At 36.4% G+C, this 26,366-nt stretch overlaps 1 protein-coding gene across 3 annotated transcripts in view; it reads right to left on the reverse strand.

The window, feature by feature from the left end:
• The window catches only part of RC3H1 (ring finger and CCCH-type domains 1), a 93,514-nt gene that overhangs the window by 26,420 nt on the left and 40,728 nt on the right, over positions 1–26,366 (reverse strand). For 2 of the 3 annotated variants that reach the window (XM_023728043.1, XM_004372831.2), the window contains exons 3-11: positions 19,743–19,863; positions 18,368–18,607; positions 17,748–17,923; positions 14,159–14,359; positions 11,337–11,469; positions 6,418–6,536; positions 4,881–4,993; positions 1,307–1,588; positions 766–980 (exon numbers count right to left, since the gene is read on the reverse strand). In XM_023728043.1, coding sequence (XP_023583811.1) covers positions 766–980; positions 1,307–1,588; positions 4,881–4,993; positions 6,418–6,536; positions 11,337–11,469; positions 14,159–14,359; positions 17,748–17,923; positions 18,368–18,607; positions 19,743–19,863 — 1,600 coding nt within the window. The remainder of the gene's footprint in view (positions 1–765; positions 981–1,306; positions 1,589–4,880; positions 4,994–6,417; positions 6,537–11,336; positions 11,470–14,158; positions 14,360–17,747; positions 17,924–18,367; positions 18,608–19,742; positions 19,864–26,366) is intronic. The other variant, XM_023728044.1, reaches the window with a different exon arrangement.

Here is a 26,366-nt window from a genome sequence, read left to right on the forward strand (position 1 = left end):
TTACAATAGAGGTCTCATACAATATTTGTCCTTTTGTGATTGACTTATTTCACTCAGCATAATGTCCTCCAGTTTCATCCATGTTATGAGATGCATCACAGATTCATCATTGTTCCACAACTTAACTTTTAATACACGCACTCTCTCTCACACACACAAATAGTTTTCTATTCTTTACAACTATTGATTCTACACTATAAACTCTCTAAAGGTATATATGCTACTTTCATTTACATTACTGGACCCAAGAGTGTTGGAAGACAGAAAAATAATATTAGGTGATAACTAAAAGGAAAAAAAAATGTACTGTGCATTTGATTTATACCCATTGTAATATTTTTTATGCTTGTAGAAAAATTTGGTCAGGTGACCATATAGTCCCATACTTAGCAAATTTCCACTGTCTACATGGATGACTTATTTCCAAAAGTGTATAAATACATTTAACATACATCTAAGGTGACCTGGTGGTGCAGTGGTTATGTGCTCAGCTGCTAATTGAAAGGTTGGCAGTTTGAACCTACCACCTGTTCCACGGGAGAAAGATGTGGCAGTTGTATAACATACAACTGCTGTTAGTAAATAGGGCGTTTGCTTTTTATAGCTTTGCTACTTTATTTATTTCCTACTATTCAGATGATCATCTCAGTTTTTCCAAAGTATTTAAAAATGTATTAAGGAGGCTACTGTGAGTATGTTCACTCTTACTTGGATAGTACTCATAAGTCCTAAGAACACTGAGCAACAAAGATGAAAGATCATTACCCTGCTGATAAGGTGCTGGTTCAAATGGTGGAGCAGCTCCTCGAGGATCCTGATAATAAACATCTGCCTGTTGTGCTGGATATAACTGAGAACCTCGTGGTACCATCTGAAGTGGTTTGGTGACAGGCATGGGAGGCAGATCTGTTGGCCCCCTTGGAGGTACAGGATGTGGATTCACAGGTAAGGCAGAAATACTCTTAGGGACAGATTCCAGTCTAAGGGAATAAGATTGTGAAAGTCGAGTTTAAGGTCCCTAAAATACTTCTAATGTACACAATTGTTAAATACAAAGATTGCTACAATTTGGGAAAATGGTTTATTCCAATGGTTATCACCTACAAAATTTGCAAACTTTGATCTTATTTTACCTATGCTAATTCATTGTTAAAAATCACTAGCACAGAAAATAGAAGGAAAAGACAGAACAAAATGAAGCCAAAAAATCAAGTTTTTTTTCCCCTAAAAGACACTGATTATTCCTTTTTCCCTCTACTTTATGTTTATAAGAAGAAAGTTTAAATAAGAGTTAGGAAAAACGTACAGGTCAGGAGGGGATCCAGGGGCACTACTGCTCAGATGATCTATCTTTCCTGGCTTCAGACTAGAATCGTAGCTGGGGTCCGTCCCTCGTGGAATTAGCTGTGTGACGGTGTTCCCTGCTGATACAATTCCATTTGGCAGAGCAGGGGGTTTTCTGCTAGGCAGATCCACTGCACCTTCATCTGGAAGGATAGCTGCTGAAGGCAGGCCCACCTCATTAAGATGACCCAAAGAGGCACTCAGGGGTCTTCTGGGAACTAAGCGTTTGTTCATTTTACGAAATCTATATAAAAAGCAAAGACAGAATACCAGAAACCAAAAATATAAAAACTAAACCAAGAACTAAAATGTATTTAAGAAACAGATGAAAAAGGAAAAGATTCTGAACACATTATTTTCTAGAATTCTCTCTTGAACACTGCTTCTAGCTATCAACTTAAGAACATGCCTGTGTGTATGTAATCTATATGATCTCATGCAGTAAGACACACTGATTAAGTATAAAATTCGTGTGTAATATTTCAACAAACAAATCTTGCTAATATTACATTTTTGTTGTTGTTGTTGTTGAAATCTCTATCCCTAACACTTACTGGAGAAGGTAGAAAAATTTTTAGAAGACAGTTTCTCAAATACGTTACTTTAGCTTTCCCTCAAATGCCTTGGGATACCAAAAACAAACAAACAAAAATCCTGCCACTGTCAAGTCTATTCCGACTCACAGCGACCTTACAGGACAGAGAAGAACTGCCCCATAGGGTTTCCAAGGAGAGGTTCGTGCATTTGAACTGCTGACCTTTCGGTTAGCAGCCAAGCTCTTAACCGCTGCGCCACCAAGGCTCCTATATTAAAAATTAAGAATAAAACAAAAAACCCACTGTGTACATTGAGAAAAAGTTACCACTCCATTAAAAAATTTAAACTATCAAGAAAAGTAATTTTATCAGAACTGATTCAGAGATGCTGATTCTATGTGTGCCTACACATGACAAACTATTTTAAAAGTAGCTTAATAGAAATAGATTAGAAAAATGGTCTAAATTTAAACAGAAGCTGTGGTATAAAAGGCATGTAAATTCTAAATCTAACCACAGGAGAAAAATTAAGCCATCAGGCTCCAGCACCTTCATCCCTCAACAATGAAAGTTAAGTCTACTTATAAATGTTACTGCATTTTTAAAAAGTTAATTAAGAGTAATGCTATTTTTCCAAATGTTTCCCATATCTGACAAATTTTAGGGGGAGGAAAAAAAAAAACAATAACTACCCTTCAGAGGTAACCACTGTTAAGAGTTTGGTATATAATCATAGATTTTTCTCTTCTTTATAGAAAAAGTCATATATGGATGCTTGATAATTTTTTTTTCTCCATTTAATAATCTTGGATATTTCTCTATGTCGTTTTATTATAGGTTGTTCCTAATTTCATGCTACTGAAACAATGGTTTAATGAATAATCATTACATGTACTTACACTCTTTCATGAATGACTAGAAGCAGAACTGCTAGGTCAAAGGGTATATGCACATTAGAAACTGCCCTCCAAAAAGGTTATATTCTACCGATAATAAACGAAAAAAAAATTCCCCCCAATTCTTCATCAAACACTAGGTAGTATCAGTCTTTGTAAATTTGATAGTTCAAAAATATCATGTTTAAGTAATCAAATTTATAATCATTTCCTTTATGGATGCTGGACTATCATTCTGAAATAATCCTTTCCTAATGTAAGATTCTGTTTTAAAAAATCCCTTAATACTCTTATGGTTTTTTCCCTAAATATTTAAATCTCTGATACATCTAAAATCCATTTTGGTATACAACAACGTAGTGAAGTTAGGATTCAGCTCTAATCACTTTGCTAATGGAAAGCCAGCTGTTTCACCATCATCTTTTTTGCCATTGATGTGAAATGTCACCTTTATCACATATGCTAATTTCCTACATGTATCTGAAACCTTTTCTAAATTCTCTATTGTATTTCACTAATCTATTTTTATGTGACTACCAGAGTCTTTATATTCACTTTAGCTCACAGTACAGGTTAATAGCCATTAGTCTAGTCCCTGATACTCTTCCTCTTTCAGAATTTTCATGGCTGTTCTCACATATTTATTCTTCCAAATGAATGATTTTGTTAGGTCCTAACAATCACTGTGTTGAGATTTTAATTGGGATTTCACCAAATATACTGTTTAATTTAGGGGACAATGAAACCTTTATAATGTCAAGCCTTTTTATGCAAGAACATAGTATGTTTCTTCATTTATTTAGGTCTTCTTTTATGTTCCTGAGATAGTTTAATAATTCCTGGATAGTTCTTATAAGTTCATTATTTGTTGTTGCTGCTGTGAATGGAATCTTTAATTTCACATTATTTAACTGTTTATATGAGAACAATTCGTTTTTATAATTTTTTTATTTGCCACCTCACTAAATTCTTGTTTCTTTTGTTTCTAGTACTTCTCTTGGGTTTTCTCCCACGTAATAATCTTATGGCTACTCTATTCTCGTTTATGAACATTAGATACTACTTCCAGAATGTCAAATAATAGTCTTACCAGTAGAAAATTTTGCCTTATTCTTGACTTTAATAGACTGAATCTACTATTTTATTAAGCATCATGCTGCCTTTTGATATGATACAAATTATTATCTTGTTGAGAAAGTATGATATTTTTGTTGTAAAATAGTTTTTATCTATAATTGGTTATTTGATTTTATTCAAATACCTTTTGGCATCTTTGGATATGATCACATGGTATTTCTCCTATAGTAATTGTATGGAGCTACCTTTGTACTTAATTACATAAGACAGATTTGCAGTTTTCTTTAATTGTGCTTTGTCAAATTTGGTGTCAGTATTACACTGGCTTTATAAAAAAGAGAATTGATAGAATTTCTTTTCTTCCATGTGCTTGAAAATTTAACATCACTGGAATTATCTGGTTCTTGATGTCTGAAAAAACCTGTGAAATTGAGTCTGGCATTAAATTAATTTCGTGAATAGAACGAAGGGCAAATTTTTCTACTGGAAAGCACTGAGCTATTAAAATCAGTTAAAATTGATGACAACTATTTGAACTTTATTATTTTTTGGAGCAAAAAAGATTTACTTTTAGATTTAGTTAACCATAAAATAAGGTGCCCTGGTGGCACAACAATTAAGCACTTGAAAGGTTGGTGGTTTTAACCCACCAGCCCTTCCATGGGAGAAAAGACCTGGCGATATGCTCTCAGAAAGATTACTGCCTAGGAAACCCTCTAGGGCAGTTCTACTCTGTCCTATAGGGTGGCTATGAGTTGGAACTGACTTCACAGCACAAAACAAAAACAACTGTAAAATAGTTTCCTGTTTTTTGGCACAACGTAAAGAAAGCTGAAGACACTACTTTGGTTTTCTTCTTTTTAAGTGATGTATTACATTCTAAAAACCCCCTATTCATCGAAGATAATACAACTACTCTTTTTGTATTTCTCACTGTCAGCAAATTAATCAACTTAATAATTCTATCTCATTTCATAACGAATTACTGGAAAGCTGAGGCTAGTGATTTTCATAAAGGGACACTTACTTTTCCAGTTCCTCCTGAGAGTGTGCAAATGTACAGCTGGCCCCACGAGGGCATCCTCCTCTCTGCTTCATATCTCGACACATGTATGTTTTGTATTTGCTATGCTGTGGAGGCTAAGACCAATATCAAAACATTAGACACTTAAAAAAAAAAAAAGATTTAAATTTTGTGTTGCTGTTTAAGGATCCTGATAATCTAAATGGGTTATTCAGACTAATTCACGCTTACCTAGACTACCGAGAGCAAAAGTGTTGGAAAGTCATTGTGTCTAAAATCTCAGAGTCCAAAAAATAAAAATATGGTTCTGACTTTCCTGATATGTTAGTATTATTCTCAAACATGTAACATCACATAAATCTTAGGGTAGTCAATAATCATCTTTCCAGATATTATAATGGACAAAACACAGGCATTTAGAACTTTAAAATGTTTAAAACTGTCATCTAATATTTGTTTTGTACAGTGTTCAACATAGGTATATGATATAATTATGCTTCTTTGTAACAAAATCTAAAATAGGACCTATAATTAAAGAATATTCTATAACCAATTCTTCTCGACATGCAGAAGAATATACAAAGGACTTAAAGTATCTCCAAAGGTACAAATGAAATATATTATTTACAATTCAAGGAACAGGCAGGAGGAATGATCTGGGAGTTAATGAGATATCTCAAACACAACACTAGGCTGAAAAAAAAATTTAGTGTATTTCATTACTGATTGCCAGACCTTAAAAAAGGTTAGTGTTGTTATTTTTGTTACATTATTCAGATGTCTAATGAACAGGGAATTAAAAACAGTAGGTTTTTCCTTTCTTCCATTTCTTAATCATAAAAAAATCTGTGACCTGTGTTTAGAAAGATCAGAAACATGACATCTAGATTATTCTAAATTAACTTTTTTTTTGGTATTTCTTGCCTCTCAAGGAAAAAAATATTGAACAATCTATTGTTGTTTATATTTACTTAAGCCAGGTAAATTAATACCATAGTTTTAAGTTCAAAGGTCACTACTGCAAAATAAGAGATCTAATGAATCTAACTTAAGTCCTGAAGGCAAAATAGAATTACTGGGGATAAAACTGAAAATTTCAGCCATAACATAAGTTATTACATTTTACTGCCACATATTGCATTTAAAAAACTGAGGAAAATTTGGCATTAACAGACTTTATTGGAGAGATATAGAATTAGCTGTACTTAAAAGATATCTATTGTCAAAATGAAATGTAATACTAAGAGAGAATAACCTCATTTAAATGGAATAAACTGTTAGCACAGAATCTATTTGATCCATCAAATACTGCTATATGCAACATGAAAAGTAACCCCAGCACAACACTAGACTGACAATAATTACTTAATTTCAATGTTGTCAGATAAAATCACCAGGCTAATCTAGTAAACTGACTTCTAAACACGCTACACTAATTTAGTTTCTATAATCAGAGTCTTCATGTCAACTTTTTGGCTTTGCTTCTGTCTGTAGGTAACTCCCATAGTGGCTTACCTCTAGTTTCAAACCTCTCCCTTACCTGCTGTTGATCTGCTCCTTTTTTGCTGTGGTTCTGGATATAATCAACCAGCCCATGCACCACTGTACGCACAGCAACCAGCCCATTTTCTAGCTGTTCCCAAGTAGGAGGAGGAGCATCTACGCAGCACATGAAAAAATGAAATTGAAAAATTATTGTTATTCAAGGTTTTGCCCAATATTAAATTAATAAAGGAATATATAGTAGTTGATGTTAGTTAGCACTTCAGTGAAAATTAAGTTGAGCTTTATACATATATATATACATATATACAAATAATAGCTTGTTCACCTAAGCATCATTTTAAAGAACCAGATATATTCTTTTAAAGCTGGAACTGTAAACAAAAATAACTACAGGGAAAGGGAAGGTAGCATAAAGGAATTAAATAGGCCAGCCAATAAATTGCAACTGTCATTAGACCCTCAGTGTTGAAGAGACAATAGTGAGTGACAAAGACTAGACTGTCACATGGTAGTTTTGTGTTTAGTTTTTTAAGAAACTGCCGAACTGTCTTCCAGAGTGGCTGTAAAATTTTACATTCCCACCAGCAATGCGAGTGGTCTAGTTTCTCTAGACCTTTGCAGTACTTGGTATAGTCGCTAATTTTTATTTTAGCCAGTGTGACAGGTATGTAGTGTTATGTCTCATCTAAGGGTACAGTTACTACTCAGCTATAGCTGATTGTTGTTAGGTGAAGATGCAAAGCTAGTATGGCAGATACCCCATTTTTTCCCCAGGGAAAGATTAAATTTGAGATTTTTAAGTAAAATTTCCCGTTTTTAAGAGTTGGCACCTAACAACTTTAGAACATTGTGCAAACCAACACTGTGTGAACCAAACTAAACTGACTGCCAATATGCAATGTCTATTTTGAAGTTTTACATAAAGCATATATTAGTAAACAGAATGTTCAAGAAGTATTAAGAAAAAAAAAAAGAAAGAAACCAAACCAAACCCGTCACCATTGCACTGACTCCGACTTATAGCGACCCTGTAAGACAGAACAGAACTGCCCTGTAAGGTTTCCAGGGAGTGTCTGGTGGATATGAACTGCTGACCTTTTGGTTAGCAACCGAATGCTTAACCACTGTACCACCAGTGCTATGAAGCAACTGCTACACATCCTCTTCATCAGTAAGTATTTGCCCAGTACCAGCACTGATTTTTTTAAAGAAAAATTAACCATCAGCCTTAATATAAAATGTTCTCAAAAAGAAATATAAAATGAAATGAGAATACAGAAATAAAGATGACTTCCTTCTGGAAACACCCTGAAAGGTGATGTGTAGACCTCACTTACACACTTCTAGGTTACGGCATCTGAACTGAGCTTTGAAGTATACATAGAATTTCAACAGGAAAAGAAGGTACAGATGGAGAGGTGAAGGGAACATTCATTCAGAAAGTAATTTTAGAGCATCTACTAAGTCCCAGGTATTTTTGTAGTTGCTAAGAAAGCAGAAAGCAGTAGCAAACACAACAAAAAATGTTACATTCTAGGAAAGGGGCCAGACAATGAAACAAGATAATACATACAGAGTAATTAAAATATAGAGTATTTAGATAGTAATGAGTTGAAAACACAAGAGCAAGGAAAGGGAGTTGGATAGGTATATGTAAAATTTCAGACAGGTAGCCAGTGAAGGCCTCCTTGAAAAGTTTTAATTAAAAACCTGAAGGAAGTGACGGTGTGTGCCTTGTGGATAAACTGGGGGGAAAACATTCTAGGTAGAGGGAAGAATAAGTGCAAAGGCCCAGATATGGGAGTGTGCCTGGCATGCTCCATGGAGGGAGGGAGAACTGCACAAGAGAGGTAGAAAAATAAGAGTAGGAGATGAAATCAGAGAGGTAATGGAAAGACCAGATCATGAGAAACCTTGTACATCATGGAAAGGATTTTGGCTTTTACTGTGAGTGACAGGAAGCCACTGGAGAATTTCTGAGCAGAGGGGTGACAGGATCATTCTTGCTCTTATGCTAAAACCAGACAATAGTAGGCTATTCCATAACACATGAAGAGAGATGATAATAGCTTAGATGAGGACAGTAGCAGTGAGAGTGGTAAGAAGTCAACTGATTATAGATGGATTTTAAAGGTAGAGCCTATAAAATTTGCTGACGGATCAGCTATACATTATACAAGAAAGAGTTGACATCTCCAGGGTTTTTGGACTGAGCAACTGGAAGGATGGCATGGCCAGTAACAGGACTGCAGAGATTGGAGCTCATTTTTAGACAGGTTAAGTCTGAAATGTTTATTAAATATTCAAATAGAGCTGTTGGATGCTGAGTAGGCAGTCATATACATAAATGTTTAGGAAAAAGGTCTGGGCTGAAGATATGTTTCATAGACTGTAAAACACCATCAACTGTAACACACATCATTATTTTATGTGCTATTTAAAGAGAAAGAACACTGCTAATTAAATTATGACATGTCATCAGTTGTATAAATGCATACCAATTCCAGAAATGCTAAAATATGGAAAAAATGTAGGCCTCAGAACTGATGAAATATAGGACATTTGTGAGTCATATAGGTGATATTTAAAGCCATGAAACCAGATGAGATTATCTTGGGAACAGGTACAAACAGGAAAGAGAAGAGGTACAAGGACTAAACACTGGTGCACTCCAAATGACAGAGGTTATGGAAATGAGAAGAAATCCGCAAAGGAGGTTGAGAATGAGGGTCTAATAAAGTAAAAAGAAAACTCGGAGAGTGTGGCAGCCTGGAAGCTAAGTGAAAAACGTGTTTCAAGATGAGAGTAATGACAACGTTAAATGCTGCTGACAGGTCAAATACAATGAGAACCAAGAATTCACCTTTGGAATTAGCAACATGGAAATCACCTGTTGACTCTGACAAAAGCAGTTTTGGTAGAGTGGCAGAGATAAATGCCTGACAGGAGGGGGTTCAACAGAGTGCTATAAAAAGGAGAGAAATGGAGTGGTAGCTGGATAGGTAATGGAGTCAAAAGTGGGCTAAGATGAAATAAATAACACGTACACTGAAAACTTTGAAAGCCAGAACTCTATGGAACTGCCTTTTTTTCTGGGTCTCACAAGTTTTCTGCCTTTGACAGGGTGCAATCTTACTTTTTTCTCTCTCATTTTAGTGGAAATATTTGAGTTTTCCTTCTCTGACAGGTTTCTGCCTTACAGTTTCCAGCTTTCAGAGGCTTTACTGTATTTGTATGTTGACAGAAGTATTCTAGCAGAAAAGGAAAACTGATGATAAACTAAAGTACTAAAAGGATATACCTGATGAGATGATATCTAGTGGATGAGGAGAGAGGGTGGCCAGAGCTAAGAGTACAGTTTATCAACTGTTACAAGAGGAGAGCAGAATATATTGGCACAGATGTAGGCAGACAGGTTGATGTGTTGGTAAGATAAGAGCTTGTGGAAGTCCTCTTTTGATTGCTCAGAATGATCAAAGGAAAAAATAAAACAAAATACTGTATGTTCTAGGAACAGATCTGATCTGGTTTGATTAAGCAATTTTGGGAGATAAATCTACAAAGGTGGGTTTATAAATATTAGAATGCTTTGACTGCCATAATCAAGAGTTCTGGACCTTATTCTATAAGAAATGGAGTGTCACTGTAAGTTTATGAGTATAGACGTCAGATCAGAGATGTGACTTATTTTGCAGCAATAAGTAGACTGGACTGGAAGAATTAAAAGAGTAGACAAAGCTGAAAGACATTTAGTCTCAGAGAAAAGGAATGAGGTCCTCACCGAGACAGTATTAGTAGGCACGGAATAGAGGGACATTCTGAAAGAAAAACAGACAGATCCTGTTGTCTGAAATGGTATGTAGATTAAGTGAAGGGAAAAGATATAAGGCAAGACAACCAAGACTCAGACTGTAAGCTTGCGTACCTCAGAGAATGAGGTCATTAATAGAGAGAGGGAACACAGGAGGAAGAGCAGATATCAAGTAAAGACAAGTTCACTTTAAAACACACAGAGGAGATGATGAAGAATCTCAGTACACATTTGGGAGAGCAGGTCTGAACAATGAAGAGATAATAGTGGTAGAGATATCGGGAAGTCTATTATCTATACAGAGGTAATACCTGATTGCCAGGTATGAATGATCACCATCAACAGACAATGCAGAGAAAATAAAGTTCCAAGAACACAACCTGCCTACTCTTGTGAGCAAGAGAAGAAGGAAGTCAAAAGGAGACGACAGAAGAGAACCATGACACTACAGACAAGGTGTCAGCAGAGTTTCTATATCAAGTAAGTGGTCAACAACATTATCAAATTCTGAAAACAATTCAAGTATATTTAAGGACTTCGGAATTAGAGACAGGGAAATTACTAGTGAATGCTAAGAGTTTCAGTTCAGGAATAAAAGCAGGACAGAGATAGAAGCCAAAATATCTAAGATGTATTAGGTGGAAAATGAAGGTTGGGTGGAACTTCAGGTCAAGGGGAAGGAATAGGAAAGGGTTTATAAAGTAAAGATATGCAAGAGAGGATACTTGATGGAACAAGATATCATGGAGGGGGGAAAAATGCGATCAAGGAAATGCAATTAAGGACATATGATGTAGAAAAATGAGAAAAAACTTGGAGCTTTGGCAAAGAGGTGAGAATGGTAAAATATACCCCAATTTGGGATGGGGAAAGAGGAAACATAAAGGAGCCCAGGGGGTATCTATTTTTCTGGTGAAGTGAGTAGCAAAATATGAGTTAAGTATTAAATCGACATTAGTTGAAGTAAACTAACCTGAGACAAACAGGGACAAGAGTAGGGCCAGAGACTTCAGTACTATAGAAAAGATTTGGACTAACTACTCTGAGAAATTTTAGAAAATGTGACAAAAGATAATTCAAAGAATCACTGACCAGCACTGAGGGCAGACATAGGACAGTCCATTAATTTCTCTTGGGTTTACCTGGACTAGGGTCAATGTTTGCCAACAGCTCCAAATGGGGTCTTAGTCGGTTCAAGTTCGCTGGGTCTCCAGTCCTCTGGAGAGCAATTGTTAGTTCCTGAACACTTTGTGCAAAAGATGCTGGGGTCTGCAACTTAAAAAAAGATAAATATTAACTTTCCTAAAGGCCAGGTAATCCTTTTGAAATAAAAATGATTTACAATACCAGAAATCATTTTTATAATTTATTAAAATTAATATTTATCTTCCCCTATTCCTAAGATTTGGCCAGACTGGATTACCTACTATCTGAACAAACCTTGCATTTCTCACCATAGCTTGGCACACTGTATACTCTCTTCCTTCTGCTGTCTGCCCTTTCCATCCATGTAGAAGTTGAATGGCTAGTCATTCCTCAAATGTCACATGTGGTATTTTTCTCAATTGCTTAATTTAGAAGTACTCTCTCTATCCTACACTTTTACAGCACTGTGTTGAGTTTGGCTCTTGGGGTCCTTCCAAATAATTTAAATTTGGAACTACAGAGATAATGCTATACAATAGCAAGAACAATGAAACTGAAGTCAGTCAAAATGAGTTTGAGTTCAAGCTCTGTTATAGACCAAAGAACATGATACTGGATACCACCCTAACAGGTTCAATAGAAAGTCCATCTGTTAAATGGACTCTAGCTTAAAAAATCTTATGCTGGTTTGGAATTCTTGGAAACTATCAGGTTATAAATTTTCCCAAGACTTAATGACACATGCTCTGGCATTAACTCCCCTAAGCTGGTCATACGTACGACCTTTCATAGAAAAAACCAATTTTTTTTTTTTTTTGATTATGTGACAATAACCAAAGGTTTCTACTTGGAAACATTTAGCTCTCTATGCAGTTTATTTATATAGATGAGAATTTCCACCACCCAGAAAGGGCATTCAATAAAAGGTAAAGATAAGTCATATACACTACAAAGTTTGTTTACCAGTTTGTTAAACGAAGGTCTTCTGATACTAAAGTCAAAGCATTTGCTCATGATGTGAGAAAATTATCACAGGATATATACCTAGTTACATAGTCCAGTTCAGATAAGAAAGACAATCTGCTTGTAGAATCTTTATAAAAGTAAGCCAAGTTTCTCTTCAGAGGAGATAGCAAATTACTCCTTTATGAGATCATTACTAAAGTTTCAGTGAGTTATAATCAGTAAGTTACATAAGTCCAGATACAAGCTCCTGTCCAAGGCTAGGAGTTTCAGGTAAAGTTTGGTTAAAGGTATCCAGGGAAGAGTTAACATGACAGAGCAAACAACATATATTATACTGAAAATTATGTGTCAAGCAGTTACAGAACACATATCCCAATTCTCTTTTGACACCAGTTTACTATTCTTTCAAAGAATATTATCTTCGGGAATAACAAAAAGTGTCAGAATAGTCTGGTAAGAGGTTTAGTGATTAAGAATATGGATTCTAGAGCCAAAGTGCCCACGTTCAAATCCAGGCCCTGTCATTTATTAGCTATATGACCAAGGAAAATGTACCCGACCTCCCTGTGCCTCTGTATAAAAGGGTAATACAGTGCTGCTGAGAGGATTGCTGCTGTTAGTTGCCACTAAGTGGGCTCTAACTCATGGCAAACTTATGTTAACAAATTAAAATGTTGCCTGATCCTGAGCCATCTTCATGATCATTGGTATGTTTGAGTACATTGTTGTGGCTACTGTGCTAACCCATTTCAATGAGGGTTTCCCCCATTTTTGCTCACATTCTACTTTACCAAGCATGATGCCCTTTTTTTAGCGACTGGTTTTTCCTGATGAGTTGACCGAAGTAAGCAAGCCGAAGTCTCACCATCCTTTCTTCTATTAAAACCAGCTGGCACATAGCAAACTCTCAGTAAGTGTTATTACATTTAGGCTAATCTCTACATCTTGAGTCTATTTCCCTAATTAAATGTAGGGTGGTCTCTAGAGCTGGTAATCATTTCTATAATTCTAAGTAATTAAGATAAAATAGTAAAATAATACTATTACCAAAAAAAAAAGTTGCCATCGAGTCAATTCTGACTCATAACGACCCTACAGGACAGAGTAGAACTGCCCCATAGGGTTTCCAAGGAGCAGCTGGTGCATTCAAACTGCTAACCTTGTGGTTAGCAGTCTGAGCTCTTAACCACTGTGCCACCAGGGCTCCCTACTATTATTAAGCATAGTGTGTATCACATTGTATACAATTACAGCAAAAACAGTTACAGTATTACTCCAGTTTCAAGTGAATTATATATAGCTTTTAGAGTCACATATAAATAATGGTTCCTAACCTAAAATTCATGACTACCGATGCCTACCCGAGTAGTCTTATCATCATAACAGACAACCGATGAAGCAGAAGTAAGCATATCGAAAATTTGATCAAATTTAGAACGGTGGTAACTGTTATTATGTGAAATTTATTCTGGCTGAGAATCATAAGATCCTCCAGACCATTAAACAGCCACTACAGAGAGATGTAAGAGGTCTGTTAGTTAACACAATGATCAAAACTCAGAGAAAAATAAAAGGGAGAGAGGCAATAATAAACTAAGAAGGAAACTCTCAAAGGAATGTGGGAGGGCTTCAGATAAAATAATACAACAGTAATCAAATCTTTATATGAACAAACTGGTATTATGATGTGACTAGTTACAACATGACACCTGGCTACAGAAAACATAACTTACAAAAGCCTGACATACAGTATTCACTTTAATACATATTTGTTAAATAAATGACTTACCAAATTATAAATTACCAAAACTCTAAGATTAATCCAAGGAGTAAAGAACAAAAAAGGCTCTACCTTGTCAATAATGGACTGCATATGAGATTTGTGAGACTGGTCTCCATAAAGCAAAGAGGACCACTGGTCTGGCGCAATTCGTAAACCTGCCTCCATAGCAATCTGCACTATCTGGGAGTCGTGTTCTCGCCGCAGAGCTTCGTAAGTTCTAAATTCTTCTTTCAGCTGCATTAAAGAAGAGTCTTCATCACGTTTGGTGACCTAATGAGATTCAAAGAACCACACAATGAGTCAGGTAAGAAAACAAGATGAGTTTATACTTCATATATGAACACATACAGATAACAGATTAATTTTTAATGTAACAAACAAAAATTATTTTAACCATAACAAGATTAAAATGGAGCCTATCGTTTTGCCTGTAAAACATTTCCTTCTTTATAGATGTCTAAATCTTCAGTGTAGGATTTACAGAAAATGAATGAGAATGTGCTAAAATGAAACTCAAAAGACTGAACAGACCTTAAAACAGCTGTGTGCAGGTGTGCATATTCATGTATATACAAACATATACTCACTTAAAAATATGTGTGTGTAGGGTCATTACGAGTCAGAACTGACTCGACAGCAACAGGTTTGGTTTTAGTATATGATTTTTTCTTTTAAAGAAAACATACAATTATTCTGGGAAGCAGTGTATGTTTCTTCACCGTAACTCTCTGGCTTGCTGGTATTGATAACTGAAAGAGCTACAGATTTTAGAGATAACTAATTTGTACCTGGCGTAATTCTCCATGGAGTTTTGTGGGTTAGGCCACCACTAGAAAGTGCAAAATCTGGAATTCTGGATTATAATAATAATAATGATAATAACATCTTATAGTAACAAAAATAGCTAACACTTATTGAGCACTTGGAGCCCGGCTGGCAAGTGGTTAAGAGCTCAGGCTGCTAAGCAAAAGGTCGGCAGTTCAAATCCACCAGCTGTCCTTAGAAACCCTATGGGACAGTTCTATTATGTCGTATAGGGTCACTATGAGTTGGGATCGACTCAATTGGTTTTTACTGAGCACTTAATATGTGCCAATCAGTGTGTTGATACCTGTATTAACTCATTTAATTCTCTCAACTTGTTCAGGTAAGTACTATTATTATCCCAATAATTCACATTTTGACTCAGGCTGGATTCAGGCCATAGACTTAACGAATCAAAGTAAAATTATCAGTACTTCTAGTCTAGGATCACCTATACCTTAACATATTTTAGAACACATTTTGCCTTGTTAATAATCTTTCATTCCCATAAGAACCCAAATTCTTCTAGTATAAAACTCCCAGTTTTTTCTCCCACCAAAGAAACTAGAGTACTGTAGCCAGGACTTGGAAGTCACAATAACTTTAGATTTAAAAACGTATCATTCCTTCTTATTACAAGAATGTCTAACTTAAACTTTGTTATGTAGGTCTACAAAAAGAATAGGTAACTATTAAGAACTACAGTCACATAAACTAAATATATTCTGCCACTATTCAAAGGCAAGTCAAACGACCAAGTGTGGATGTATATGTTTGAAAACACCCCCTTGATACAGGCTAAACCTTATTAAAATGTAGAATATGCTTTCTTTATATCGGTTCCCTGGGCCTGGCTTTCAACACTCTCTTTAACTAATAACAATGAAGGCTTTTCAAAAGAGGCAATGTCCAAAGTCCTGGAAATGTATTATACTAAAAAAGACCAGAATTATTCTGCAGATGGAAAGGGCTTTTCAATGGAAATATAGGAGATGCTAAAAGGACACAGCCAGAACACATGGCCACATCTACCTGCAGGAATGGATGGAAAATGAAGTCTGATCAAACGCCCATAAGTAAAATGAAACGGGTTTTGGTGAACACTTAGCAGAGACTCTACTATAGGAATAAAGTTAAAGGCATGGGACCTATTCAGATGAGAAAAGATAAATCTTTTCCTGATTGACAGTGTAGTACAAACTACCACCACCAGAAGAAAGTGGGTGGGGAACAAAATAAAGGAAAATAAACATAAAATTCAAGAGAAAAAAGTGGGGGCTGCCACAAAAAACTAGAGACATCATAACCTATGTGAAAGAAAAGCCTGAATTAGATTTTTACAAATTTCACACCTTTATTACAAGCGGTCCCAGGGTTATGAATGAGATCTGTTCCTAAGTTTGTCTTTAAGAATTTGTAGATAAATTATAATGCGTGCATACAGGTCTTATTCAGCCTTACTTCAGTGTAAGAAAAGGGTCACTGAGTCACTAGAGGATCACTATGAGTCAGAATCGACTGGATGGCAATTTTTTTGGTTTAGTATTAAGAAAAGGCTCAAAGCTCTTTCATTTAAAAGCTGCACGTGCAGCAAATGAAGGTGACTGTGATGAAGAATCTGTTCAATCCTTTCAAAGTGAGGGCAAATTTACATAACATTAAAGGCCAAGTATGAGCTGGCTGTAAACTGGACATTTGTAACCTGGGGACTGCCTGTATTGTTAATGCTTTTAACTAGGGTTGAAAGAGGTTCACTTTTGGATATTCTGGGGTTTTTGAGCTTCTTATTATCCTTCAGAGGAAGCTGTTATTTTCTTTTCCTTTCTTTTTTTTTAAGCTTCCGATATTCTATGTGTCTGGTATTGTTAATGGAACACTGGAAGCAGACATTCTGAAGTGTATTCCAGATTACACTGTACAACAGTGTTACTACAACCATTATAAAATACATGAGTCATTCAGGGACAATCTGGACCAGCTGGAGTAACTATGGCTAGAAGCCTGGCAGACATGAGGAAGGTAACTTGACAGACCTAGAGTCCACACCGTACTCCCAACAAATAATCTGACTCTAGAAAGAAGCAGAATAATGTTAGCATTTAGCTAGAGATTTTTGTTTTAATTTTCAAAATTAAACTTGTACGCTCCTCTGTTGACTTTGTGAATCATTTGATTACTAATATGAGATTTTGTAGCTTACGAGTGCCAGATGAAATACGGTGACTCAGGAATGAATTTCCTTATAGCTAGTATAAATTAACAAAATTATAGAGACATGCTTCCCTGTTCCATGAAGTACTGGTTATGGCCTATGTTAGAAGCAAGAAGCCTTGACTTTAAGAAGTTAAGAATATAGGATAAATAATAAATGAGAGATAGTGGACACCAATGTTTGAAGCGGTGCTAATTCAGTTTGGGCTATAAAAGAAAATGTCCAGCATTACTATACAGGCAGCAAACTGAAATGGTAATTGGAGCTCCAGTACTATATAGGGGAATTACACATAAACAGCCAAATAAAACTTATTTGAACTTCAATGACTGTCGCTTCAGATCAATTCTGCTTATAATCTTGATGGGAAACTGAGGCAGCTTATTAGTCTCTTAAAATACAGAAATCTCTAAGCCATGGTTTGATCTACGTTATTCAATATCCAACATTCAAAATCCAATACCACAGAACTTAACTAGAATAGAACACCATCTATGTTCTTTAAAAAAAAAGAAAAGATAAGGCAACTATTAAACTCAAAGTTTTACTATTTAAGTTTAGGGAAAGGACAAAGTTTTACTATTTAAGTTTAGGGAAAGGACAATGTTTCCTTTCAAGCTGATATTTAATATAGATTCATACCTTGAAGCAGGAGGCTCTATAGAGGAGCTGGACAACATGCCCAATGCTAGTTTTAGAGGCTTGAGGGAACCGTGGTTCCAATCTTTGTACCACAAAGAGAACCAAGACTTTTCTTGACAAAGCAGACCCATCTTCTAAGGCCAACAAAACCAACTTAAGAGCTTCTTCCTGCATTGCTAGAAAAAGTTGGGTAAAGTAAAAATCTATCATATGCAGAAAGCTATGATAAGCCTTTTTATTAGAAGAGCAATAGTCAGTAATTTCTGCAGGTACCACTTAGTTAATAGGCAATAAAATAACAGATATACACCATGACAACTTTTAACCATTTTTGGATAATTTTGTATTACATTCAGTATATTTTAAGAAAGCAGATACATGATTACTACATTTTAGAAAAACTTCCAAAAAAATGAATAAACTTTTGGCATTAAAAGAAAAATGTTAAGTTCTCTGAAAAACTAATTTGCATGGAATTTCCCAAGCCATGATTACCAGGTGGGATATTACTTGATAACAACAGAATATTGCAAAGAACTAGTCCTTGTACATCACTTGTAGTCCTTACACCATACTTTCAGAATTACTGATGTAGTAAATATCAAACTTTAATAATATACCTGGTCCAAGGAACTGGCAGCCTCTAGCCCTGACTGCTGCCCAAAGATTGGAAGAAAGTTGCTGAGGATTCTGGTGCTGGAGGATAAGCTCTGTAACTGTTCGTTCACCTAATGATCGAGCTGCCCTCATGGCACGAATCCTGCCTTCTTCTTCCACTAGTTGGCAGTGAACCAGAGTCACCAGCTTCCTCTGCATTGGACGACTCAGAACACTCTGAGTAGTGCTATTCAGACCCACTCCTTTAAAAGAGAATTAAAAAAAAGTTATTTCTAGGTGTTATGGATTGAATTATGTCCCCCCAAAAATACGTGTTGTAAATCCTAACCTCTAGGCCTGTGGTTAGAATCCCATTTGGGAATGGGCTGTCTTTGTTATGTTACCAAGACAGGATTAGTGCAGGGTGTATCTTGAGTCAATCTCTTTTGAGATATAACAGAGAAAAAATGCAAGCTAGCAAGAAAGATGGGGGAAGATCAAAGCCAAGCTACATGCTGATCTCCAAGGAACCAGGAAACAAGCTGAAGAGTCAAGGACCTTCCCCTAGAACTGAGACAGAAAGCCTCCTTCTAGAGGTGGCTCCCTCAATTTGGATGTCTAGCCTACTAAACTGTAAGAAAATAAATTTCTGTTTGTTAAAGCCACCCACTGTGGTATTTCTGTTACAGCAGCACTAGATAACTAAGACACTAGGTTTACAGTACAATTTTAGAGTCCAGGAGCACTTCCTCTGATGGGCTGATTGATTTGTGGGGGTATGTGAACAATTCTGGATTGTACTAGAATACCCAAAGAATAAAGCAAACTATGCCAGTGAAGCCTAGTTAGCATTTTAAAAAGAATACAAAGCTGTTATTTCATAAAAACTTACCATTCATTATAACATTAAGTATACCATTATTCATTTTAAGCATGAGGAAAAAAGCCCAAACAACATGATTAAAGACCCAAATCGTCAGGTCATTACAGTTCTTGCGTATTATTTCATTATGGTTGGTCTTATCTTTCTAATGAAATAGCAAGCCCTTCAGGGCAGTAATAGCAACTTCCACTTTTATTATATCCCCTATAGCATGCCATATAAAACTGAATACAAGGCAGACAGTTTAGAGCTGTCAAACGATGAAGAATCTTTCTGAACCACTAGTATATTTATACTTACTTCTGCAACTCATTCAAATAATGTTTCCAATATCACATAGTCTGAATTCACTACTTTATTGGATATGCTTTCTAATGATATTATTTAGCACACAGTGGGTTTGGTTTACAATAAATAAACTTCATTAACATTGATTTATACCCCAACAATTTTTGTGGTAATAGAAACATCGTTAATAAACATTTGCCTACCATGGATAACTGCATTAGATTTACCTCTAGCACTGCTGAGTGGTTTCAGGTACAATGCTAATTCTTCTACACATTTCTTTGCTTCCTCATAATGCTTTGTGTCTTCAATCCCACTACACAAGGTAATGGGCTGCTGCTCAGGGACCTGGAGGTCAAATGAAAAGGTCTTTGAGTGTTCACAAATTAAACACATATGTTATTGAGTACATTTTATGTACTGTTACTCTAACAAACTCCTACTAAATTTACTGAATTCTTTCAATAGACTTTTTCTACACATGCAAAAAATACGTGCCATTTTTTTTGTTTTGGTATCAGTGTTACAAAATTTTAAGTGTAAAATTCACAGTTGAGCAATCATCACCACAGTCAATTTTAGAATAATCTCATCACTCCAAAAAGGAAACCCCATATTCTTTAACAATCACCCCATTTTCTCCCCACTACCCCCCACACTAGACAAACACTAATCTACCTTATGTCTCTATGGATTTGCCTATTCTGGACATTTCACATAAACAGAACCGTGCAACAGGTGGTCTTTTCTGATTTGACTCTTTCACTTAGCATTTTATCAAGAGTCATCCATGTTGTAGTATTATCAGTACTTCATTTATTTTCATCCCTGAGTGTCATGGATTAAACTGTGTCCCCCCAAAATGTGTCAACTTGGCTAGGCCATGATTCCCAGTATTGTGTGATTGTCTACCATTTTGTTATCTGATGTGATTTTCCCATGTGTTGTAGATCCTACCTCTATGATGTTAATGAGGCAGGACTCAATCTACAATATTAGGTTGTGTCTTAAATCAATCTCTTTTGAGATATAAAAGAGAGAAGCAAACAGAGAGACAGGGGGACCTCATACCACCAAGAAAGCAATGCCTGGAGCAGAGTGCATCCTTTGGGCCTGAGATTCCTGCGTTGAGAAGCTCCTAGGACGGAGAAGACTGATGACAAGGACCTTCCCCTGGAGTTGGCACCCTGAATTTGGACTTCTAGCCTACCAGACCACAAGAGAATAAACTTCTGTTTGTTAAAGCCATCCACTGGTGGTATTTCTGTTGCTGCAGCACTAGTTAACTAAGATACTGAGTAACAGTCCATTATAGATTCCTGGGAGCCGCAAATAGTTTGTGCTCAACTACTAACCTAAGGATTGGCAGTTCGAACCTACCCGGTGGTGCCACGGAACAAAGGCCTGGAGATCTGCTTCTATAAGATTACAGCCAAGAAAACCCTATGGAGCAGCTCTACTCTGTAACACATGGGATCATTATGAGTTGGGATCAACTTGACAGCAACCAGTTTGATTTGGAAAATGGAAATACCATATTTTATTATCCGTTCATCAGTTTATGGACCCTTTAGCTGTTTCTATATTTTGATTATTATGAGTAATGCTGCTATGAACATTTGTGAACAAGTTTTTACGTGGACATATGTTTTTGTTTCTCCTGGGCACAGGCCTAGGAGTAGAATTGCTGGGTTATATGGTGACTCTATGTTTAACCATTTGAAGAACCGCCAGGCTGTTTTCCAAAGAGTATACACCATTTTACATACCCACCAGGAGAGCATGAGGCTTCCAATTTCTCTACATCTTTATTAGTTGTCTGTCTTTTTGATTACAGCTATCCTAATGGGTGTAATCAGAGCCCTGGTGGTGCAGTGGTTAAGTGTTTGGCCACTAACCAAAAGTTCTGTAGCTTGACTCCACCAGCTGGTCGTTGGAAACCTATGGGGGCAGTTCTACACTGTCCTGTAGGGTCACTATGTGTTGGAATTGACTCGAGGGCAACTGGTTTTTTTTTTTTTTTTTTTTCTTTTAATGGGTGTAATATAGTATTTCATCGTGGTTTTCATCTATATTTCCCTGATGACTAATGATGTTAAGGATCTTTTTGTGTGTTTATTGGCTATTTGTGTATCTTTTTTTGAGAACTGCCTACTCGGATCCTTTGTTCTTTTTAAAAAATAAATTTGATTTTTTAGAGCAATTTTAGATTTAGAGAAAAATTAACATTAAGCAGATAATACAGAGAGTTCCCATTATTCTATTATTAACATCTTATGTTAGTATGGTATATTTGCTATAATTAATGAACCAATATTGACACACTATTATTAAGTCATACATTATTAGTTTGTACCTAATGCCCTTCTTCTGTTCCAGGATTCCATCCAGGCTACCACATTCTCTCTCCTTAAGCTCCTACTGGCTATGACAGCTTCTCTGACGTTCTTTGTTTTTTATGACCTTGACAGTTTTGAGGAGTACTGGTGAGGTATGTTGTAGAATGTCCTTCAACTGGGATTTGTCTGATGTTTTTCTAATGATTATACTGGGTTATGGGATTTGGGGAGGAAAACCATACAGGAAAAGCACCAATTTCTTCCCATCATATCAAGGATATATACTAACGACATGACTTATCACTGTTGATGTCGACCTTGATTATCTGGCTTAGGTAGTGTGTGTCAGTTTTCTCCACTGTAAAGTTACCTTCCCTCTTCTATACTGTGCTCTTTGGAATGAAGTTACTATGCGCAGCCCAAACTTGGAGAGTGAGGACTTATGCTCCATCACCTTGAGAGTGGAGTATCTACATAAATTATCTGGAACTCTTTGGCATGGGAGAGTTGTCTCTTTCCTCTAATAATTTATTTATTCAATCATTTGTTTTTATCAGTATGGACCCACGGGTATTTTATACTTTTGATTATAATCCAATACTACTTTATTTACTCTGTTACTTAAATTGTTCTGGCTTCGGTCCTTTGGAGCTCTTTCAATTGGTTCCTGTGTCCCCCTACTTCTTTTAAAATATTTTATTGTGTTTTCAGTAGAAGTATAAAAAGCAAATTAGATTCTCATTTAACAATTACTACACAGATTTTTCAGTGACATTGGCTGCATTTTTCACAATGTGTCAACATTCTCATTAATTCCATTCTGGATGTTCTGTTTCCAGTAATCTGGTTTCCTTGTGCCCTTACCCTTTCATCTTTGCTCTAGAATAACTTTTACCATTTGGTCTCATACACATGATTTTTAAAGGGTGCGCAGTAGTCACTGGTAATATCCTATATTTTATGAGCCAACTTGTTATAAGGTACCTTCAGTTCAAGGTTTATGGAGTATCTCAGGACTATAGTCTCAGGGAACGCTCTATAGTCTCAACTGGTCTAGTAAGCCTGGACTTTTTAAGAATTTGAGTTCTGTTCTACATTCTTCTCCTCTTCTATCAGGATCCATCTATTGTGGCCCTGATCAGAACAGTCATTAGTGATAGCTGGACGCTATCTAGTTCTTCTGGTCTCAGGGTAGATGAGGCCATGGCTTGTGTTGACTGTCAATCCTGCAGACTAGTTTCTACTATGAGTCTTTGGTTTCCTTTCTCTCAGAATATCCTTTTTTTGAGGGCTATCTGGCAACAACTATTACAATTAAAAATATGCATACTCTTTGACCTAGAAATTCTATGTTCAACCTCTAGTCGATAGGTTGGTGGTTCAAACACACTCAGAAGTGCCTCAGAGATGGGCATGGTGATCTGCTTTGGAAAGGTCAAGCCTTGAAAACCCTATGAAGCAGTTCTACTCTGCATACATGGGGTCACCATAAGCCAGAAGCAACTTGACGGCAACTAACAACAACTACGATCTTAGAAAACTTTATTAAGAATGCTCACTGAAGCATAGTTTGTAACAGAACAAAAATCACAAAGGGTAACAATCACAAACAACCTAAAGGTTCTACAAAAAAAATGGATGGCTAAATAAGGCCTAATAAATCCATACTTTGGAATAACAGGCTGCTGTCAGAATGAAGCTATCAATTTAAATATACATATATGTATTAAATGTTCATGTATATTTATTTGTGTATATATTAAAACATATTATGTACACTCTTTAAGAAGATCTGAAAACAGAAGAACTCGATGGTGCCCGGCTACCACCAATGACCACCCTGACAGGGAACATAACAGAGAGTCCCAGGTGGGGCAGGAGAAAGGTGGGGTGCAGAACTCAAATTCTAGTAAGAAGACCAGACTTAATGGTCTGACTGAGACTGGAGGAACCCTGGAAAGCATGGCCCCTGGATTCTCTATCAGCCCAGAACTAACAATTTCCAACGCCAACTCTTCAGACAGGGATTGGACTGGACTATGGGACATAAAGTGATACTTGTGAGGAGTGTGCCTCTTAGCTCAAGTAGATACAAGAGACTAAACGGGCAGCTTCTGTCTGGAGGTGAGATGGGAAAGCAGAGAGGGTTAGGAGCTGGTTGAATTGACCCGGGCAATCAGGTGGAAAGGAGGAGTGTGCTGTCACAGTATGCGGAGGGCAATTACAGTCACATAACAAAGTACGTATAAATTTTGTATGGAAATAAATAAGTAAATAAAAGGAAAAAAAAAAGATCTGAAAACACATATATGGTAACAGTGGTTAATTTAAACAGGGAACTGAGTAGAGCAGTAGGACTAGATGGAGCCTCCCGAAGTGTTCATTTTTCCTGTATTGCTTGTGCAATTAAAAAGAAGACAAAAGACCCACAATCTAAGAAAAAGAAAAGAATTAAGTCTTATAAAAACATACTTCAAATATTAATTGAATTATTTCCTCATCCCTCTACCTCGTCCCATGAATTTCTTACTTATAAGAAAATATAAAAAAGATAGTAAAATGGAAATTTTATACACAAATGCAATTTTACAAAATAAATACCAACTTCTGCAGTCTGAATTTCATCAAAGATACACTGATAATTACTGGTGATCGGAATGTGAAAGTTGGAAACAAGAAGGATTGGCAGTTGGAAAATATGGCCTTGGTGTCAGAAACAATGCCGGAGATCGCATGATAGAATTTTGCAAGACCAACGACTCCTTCACTGCAAGTATCTTTTTTCAACAACATGAACAGCAGCTATACACATGGACCTTGCCAGATGAAATACACAGGAATCAAACTGACTATATCTGTGGAAAGAGACTGGAAAAGCTCAATGTGTCTGAACAAGGTTAGGGGCTGACTGCAGAGCAGACCATCAATTGCTCATATGTAAGTTCAAGTTGAAAGTGAAGAAAATTAGAATAAATCCACGAGAGCCCAAATACGACCTTGAATTTAGAGACCATCTCAAGAATAGATCTGATGTATGGAACGCTAATGACCGAAGACCAGATGAGCTGTGGAAAAACAGCGAGGACATCATACGTGAAGAAAGCAAGAGGTCATTAAAAAGACAGGGAAGAAGGAAAAGACAAAAATGGATGTCAGAAGAGACTCTGAAATTTGCTCTGAATGTCAAGTAGCTAAAGCGAACAGAAAAAATGATGAAGCAAAAGAGCTGAACAGAAGATTTCAAACAGTGGCTCAAGAAGACAAAGTAAAGTATTATAATGACATGTGTAAAGACGTGGAGTAAGAAAACCAAAAGGGAAAAACAGCTTGGGATTTCTCAAGCTGAAAGAAATGAAGAAAAAATTTAAGGCTCGAGTTGCAATACTAAAGGATTCTATGTGCAAAATACTAAGCAGCACAGAAAGCATCAAAAGATGGAAGGAATACACAGTTACCGTACCAAAAAGAACTGGATGACGTTCAACCATTTTAAGAGGTAGCATATGATCAAGAACCAATGGTACTGAAGGAAGAGATCCAAGCTGCACTGAAAGCACTGGCAAAAAACAAGGCTCCAAGAATTGATGGCATACCAATTAAGATGTTTCAACAAACAGATGCAGCGCTGGAAGGGATCACTCATCTACGTCAAGAAATTTGTAAGACAGCTACCTAGCCAATCGACTGAAAGAGATCCATATTTATGCCCATTCCAAAGAAAGGTGATCCAAAAGAATGCAGAAATTATCGAACAATATCATCACTATCACACCCAAGTAAAACTTTGCTGAAAATCATTCAAAAGCAGTTGCAGCAGTACACTGACAGGGAACTGCCGGAAATTCAGGCTGGATTTAGAAGAGGACATGGAAAAAAGGGATATCATTGCTGATGTTTGATGGATCCTGGCTGAAAGCAGAGAATACCAGAAAGATGTTTACCTGTGTTTTATATTGACTATGCAAAGGCATTCAACTGTGTGGATCATAACAAATTATAGATAACACTGAGAAGGATGGGAATTCCAGAACACTTAATTGTGTTCATGAGGAACCTGTACATATACCAAGAGGCAGTCATATGAACAGAATAAGGAGCTTAAAGCCAGGAAAGGTGTGTGTCAGAGTTGTATCCTTTCACTGTACTTATTCAATCTGTAAGCTGAGCAAACAAGCCAAGAAGCTGGAGAATATGAAGAAGAACACAGCATCAGGATTGGAGGAAGACACATTAACAACCTGGGATATGCAGATGATACAACCTTGCTTACTGAAAGTGAAGAGGACTTGAAGCACTTACTGATGAAGATCTAAGACCACAGCCTTCAGTATGGATTACACCTCAACATAAAGGAAACAAAAAATCCTCACAACTAGACCAATAAGCACCATCATGATAAACAGAGAAAACACTGAAGTTGTCAAGGATTTCATTTTACTTGGATCCACAATCAACACCCATGGAAGCAGCAGTCAAGAAATCAAAAGACTCCTTGCATTGGGCAAATCTGCT

This window comes from Trichechus manatus, unplaced genomic scaffold, assembly GCF_000243295.1.
Source record: "Trichechus manatus latirostris isolate Lorelei unplaced genomic scaffold, TriManLat1.0 scaffold00021, whole genome shotgun sequence".
Lineage (NCBI taxonomy): Eukaryota > Metazoa > Chordata > Mammalia > Sirenia > Trichechidae > Trichechus > Trichechus manatus.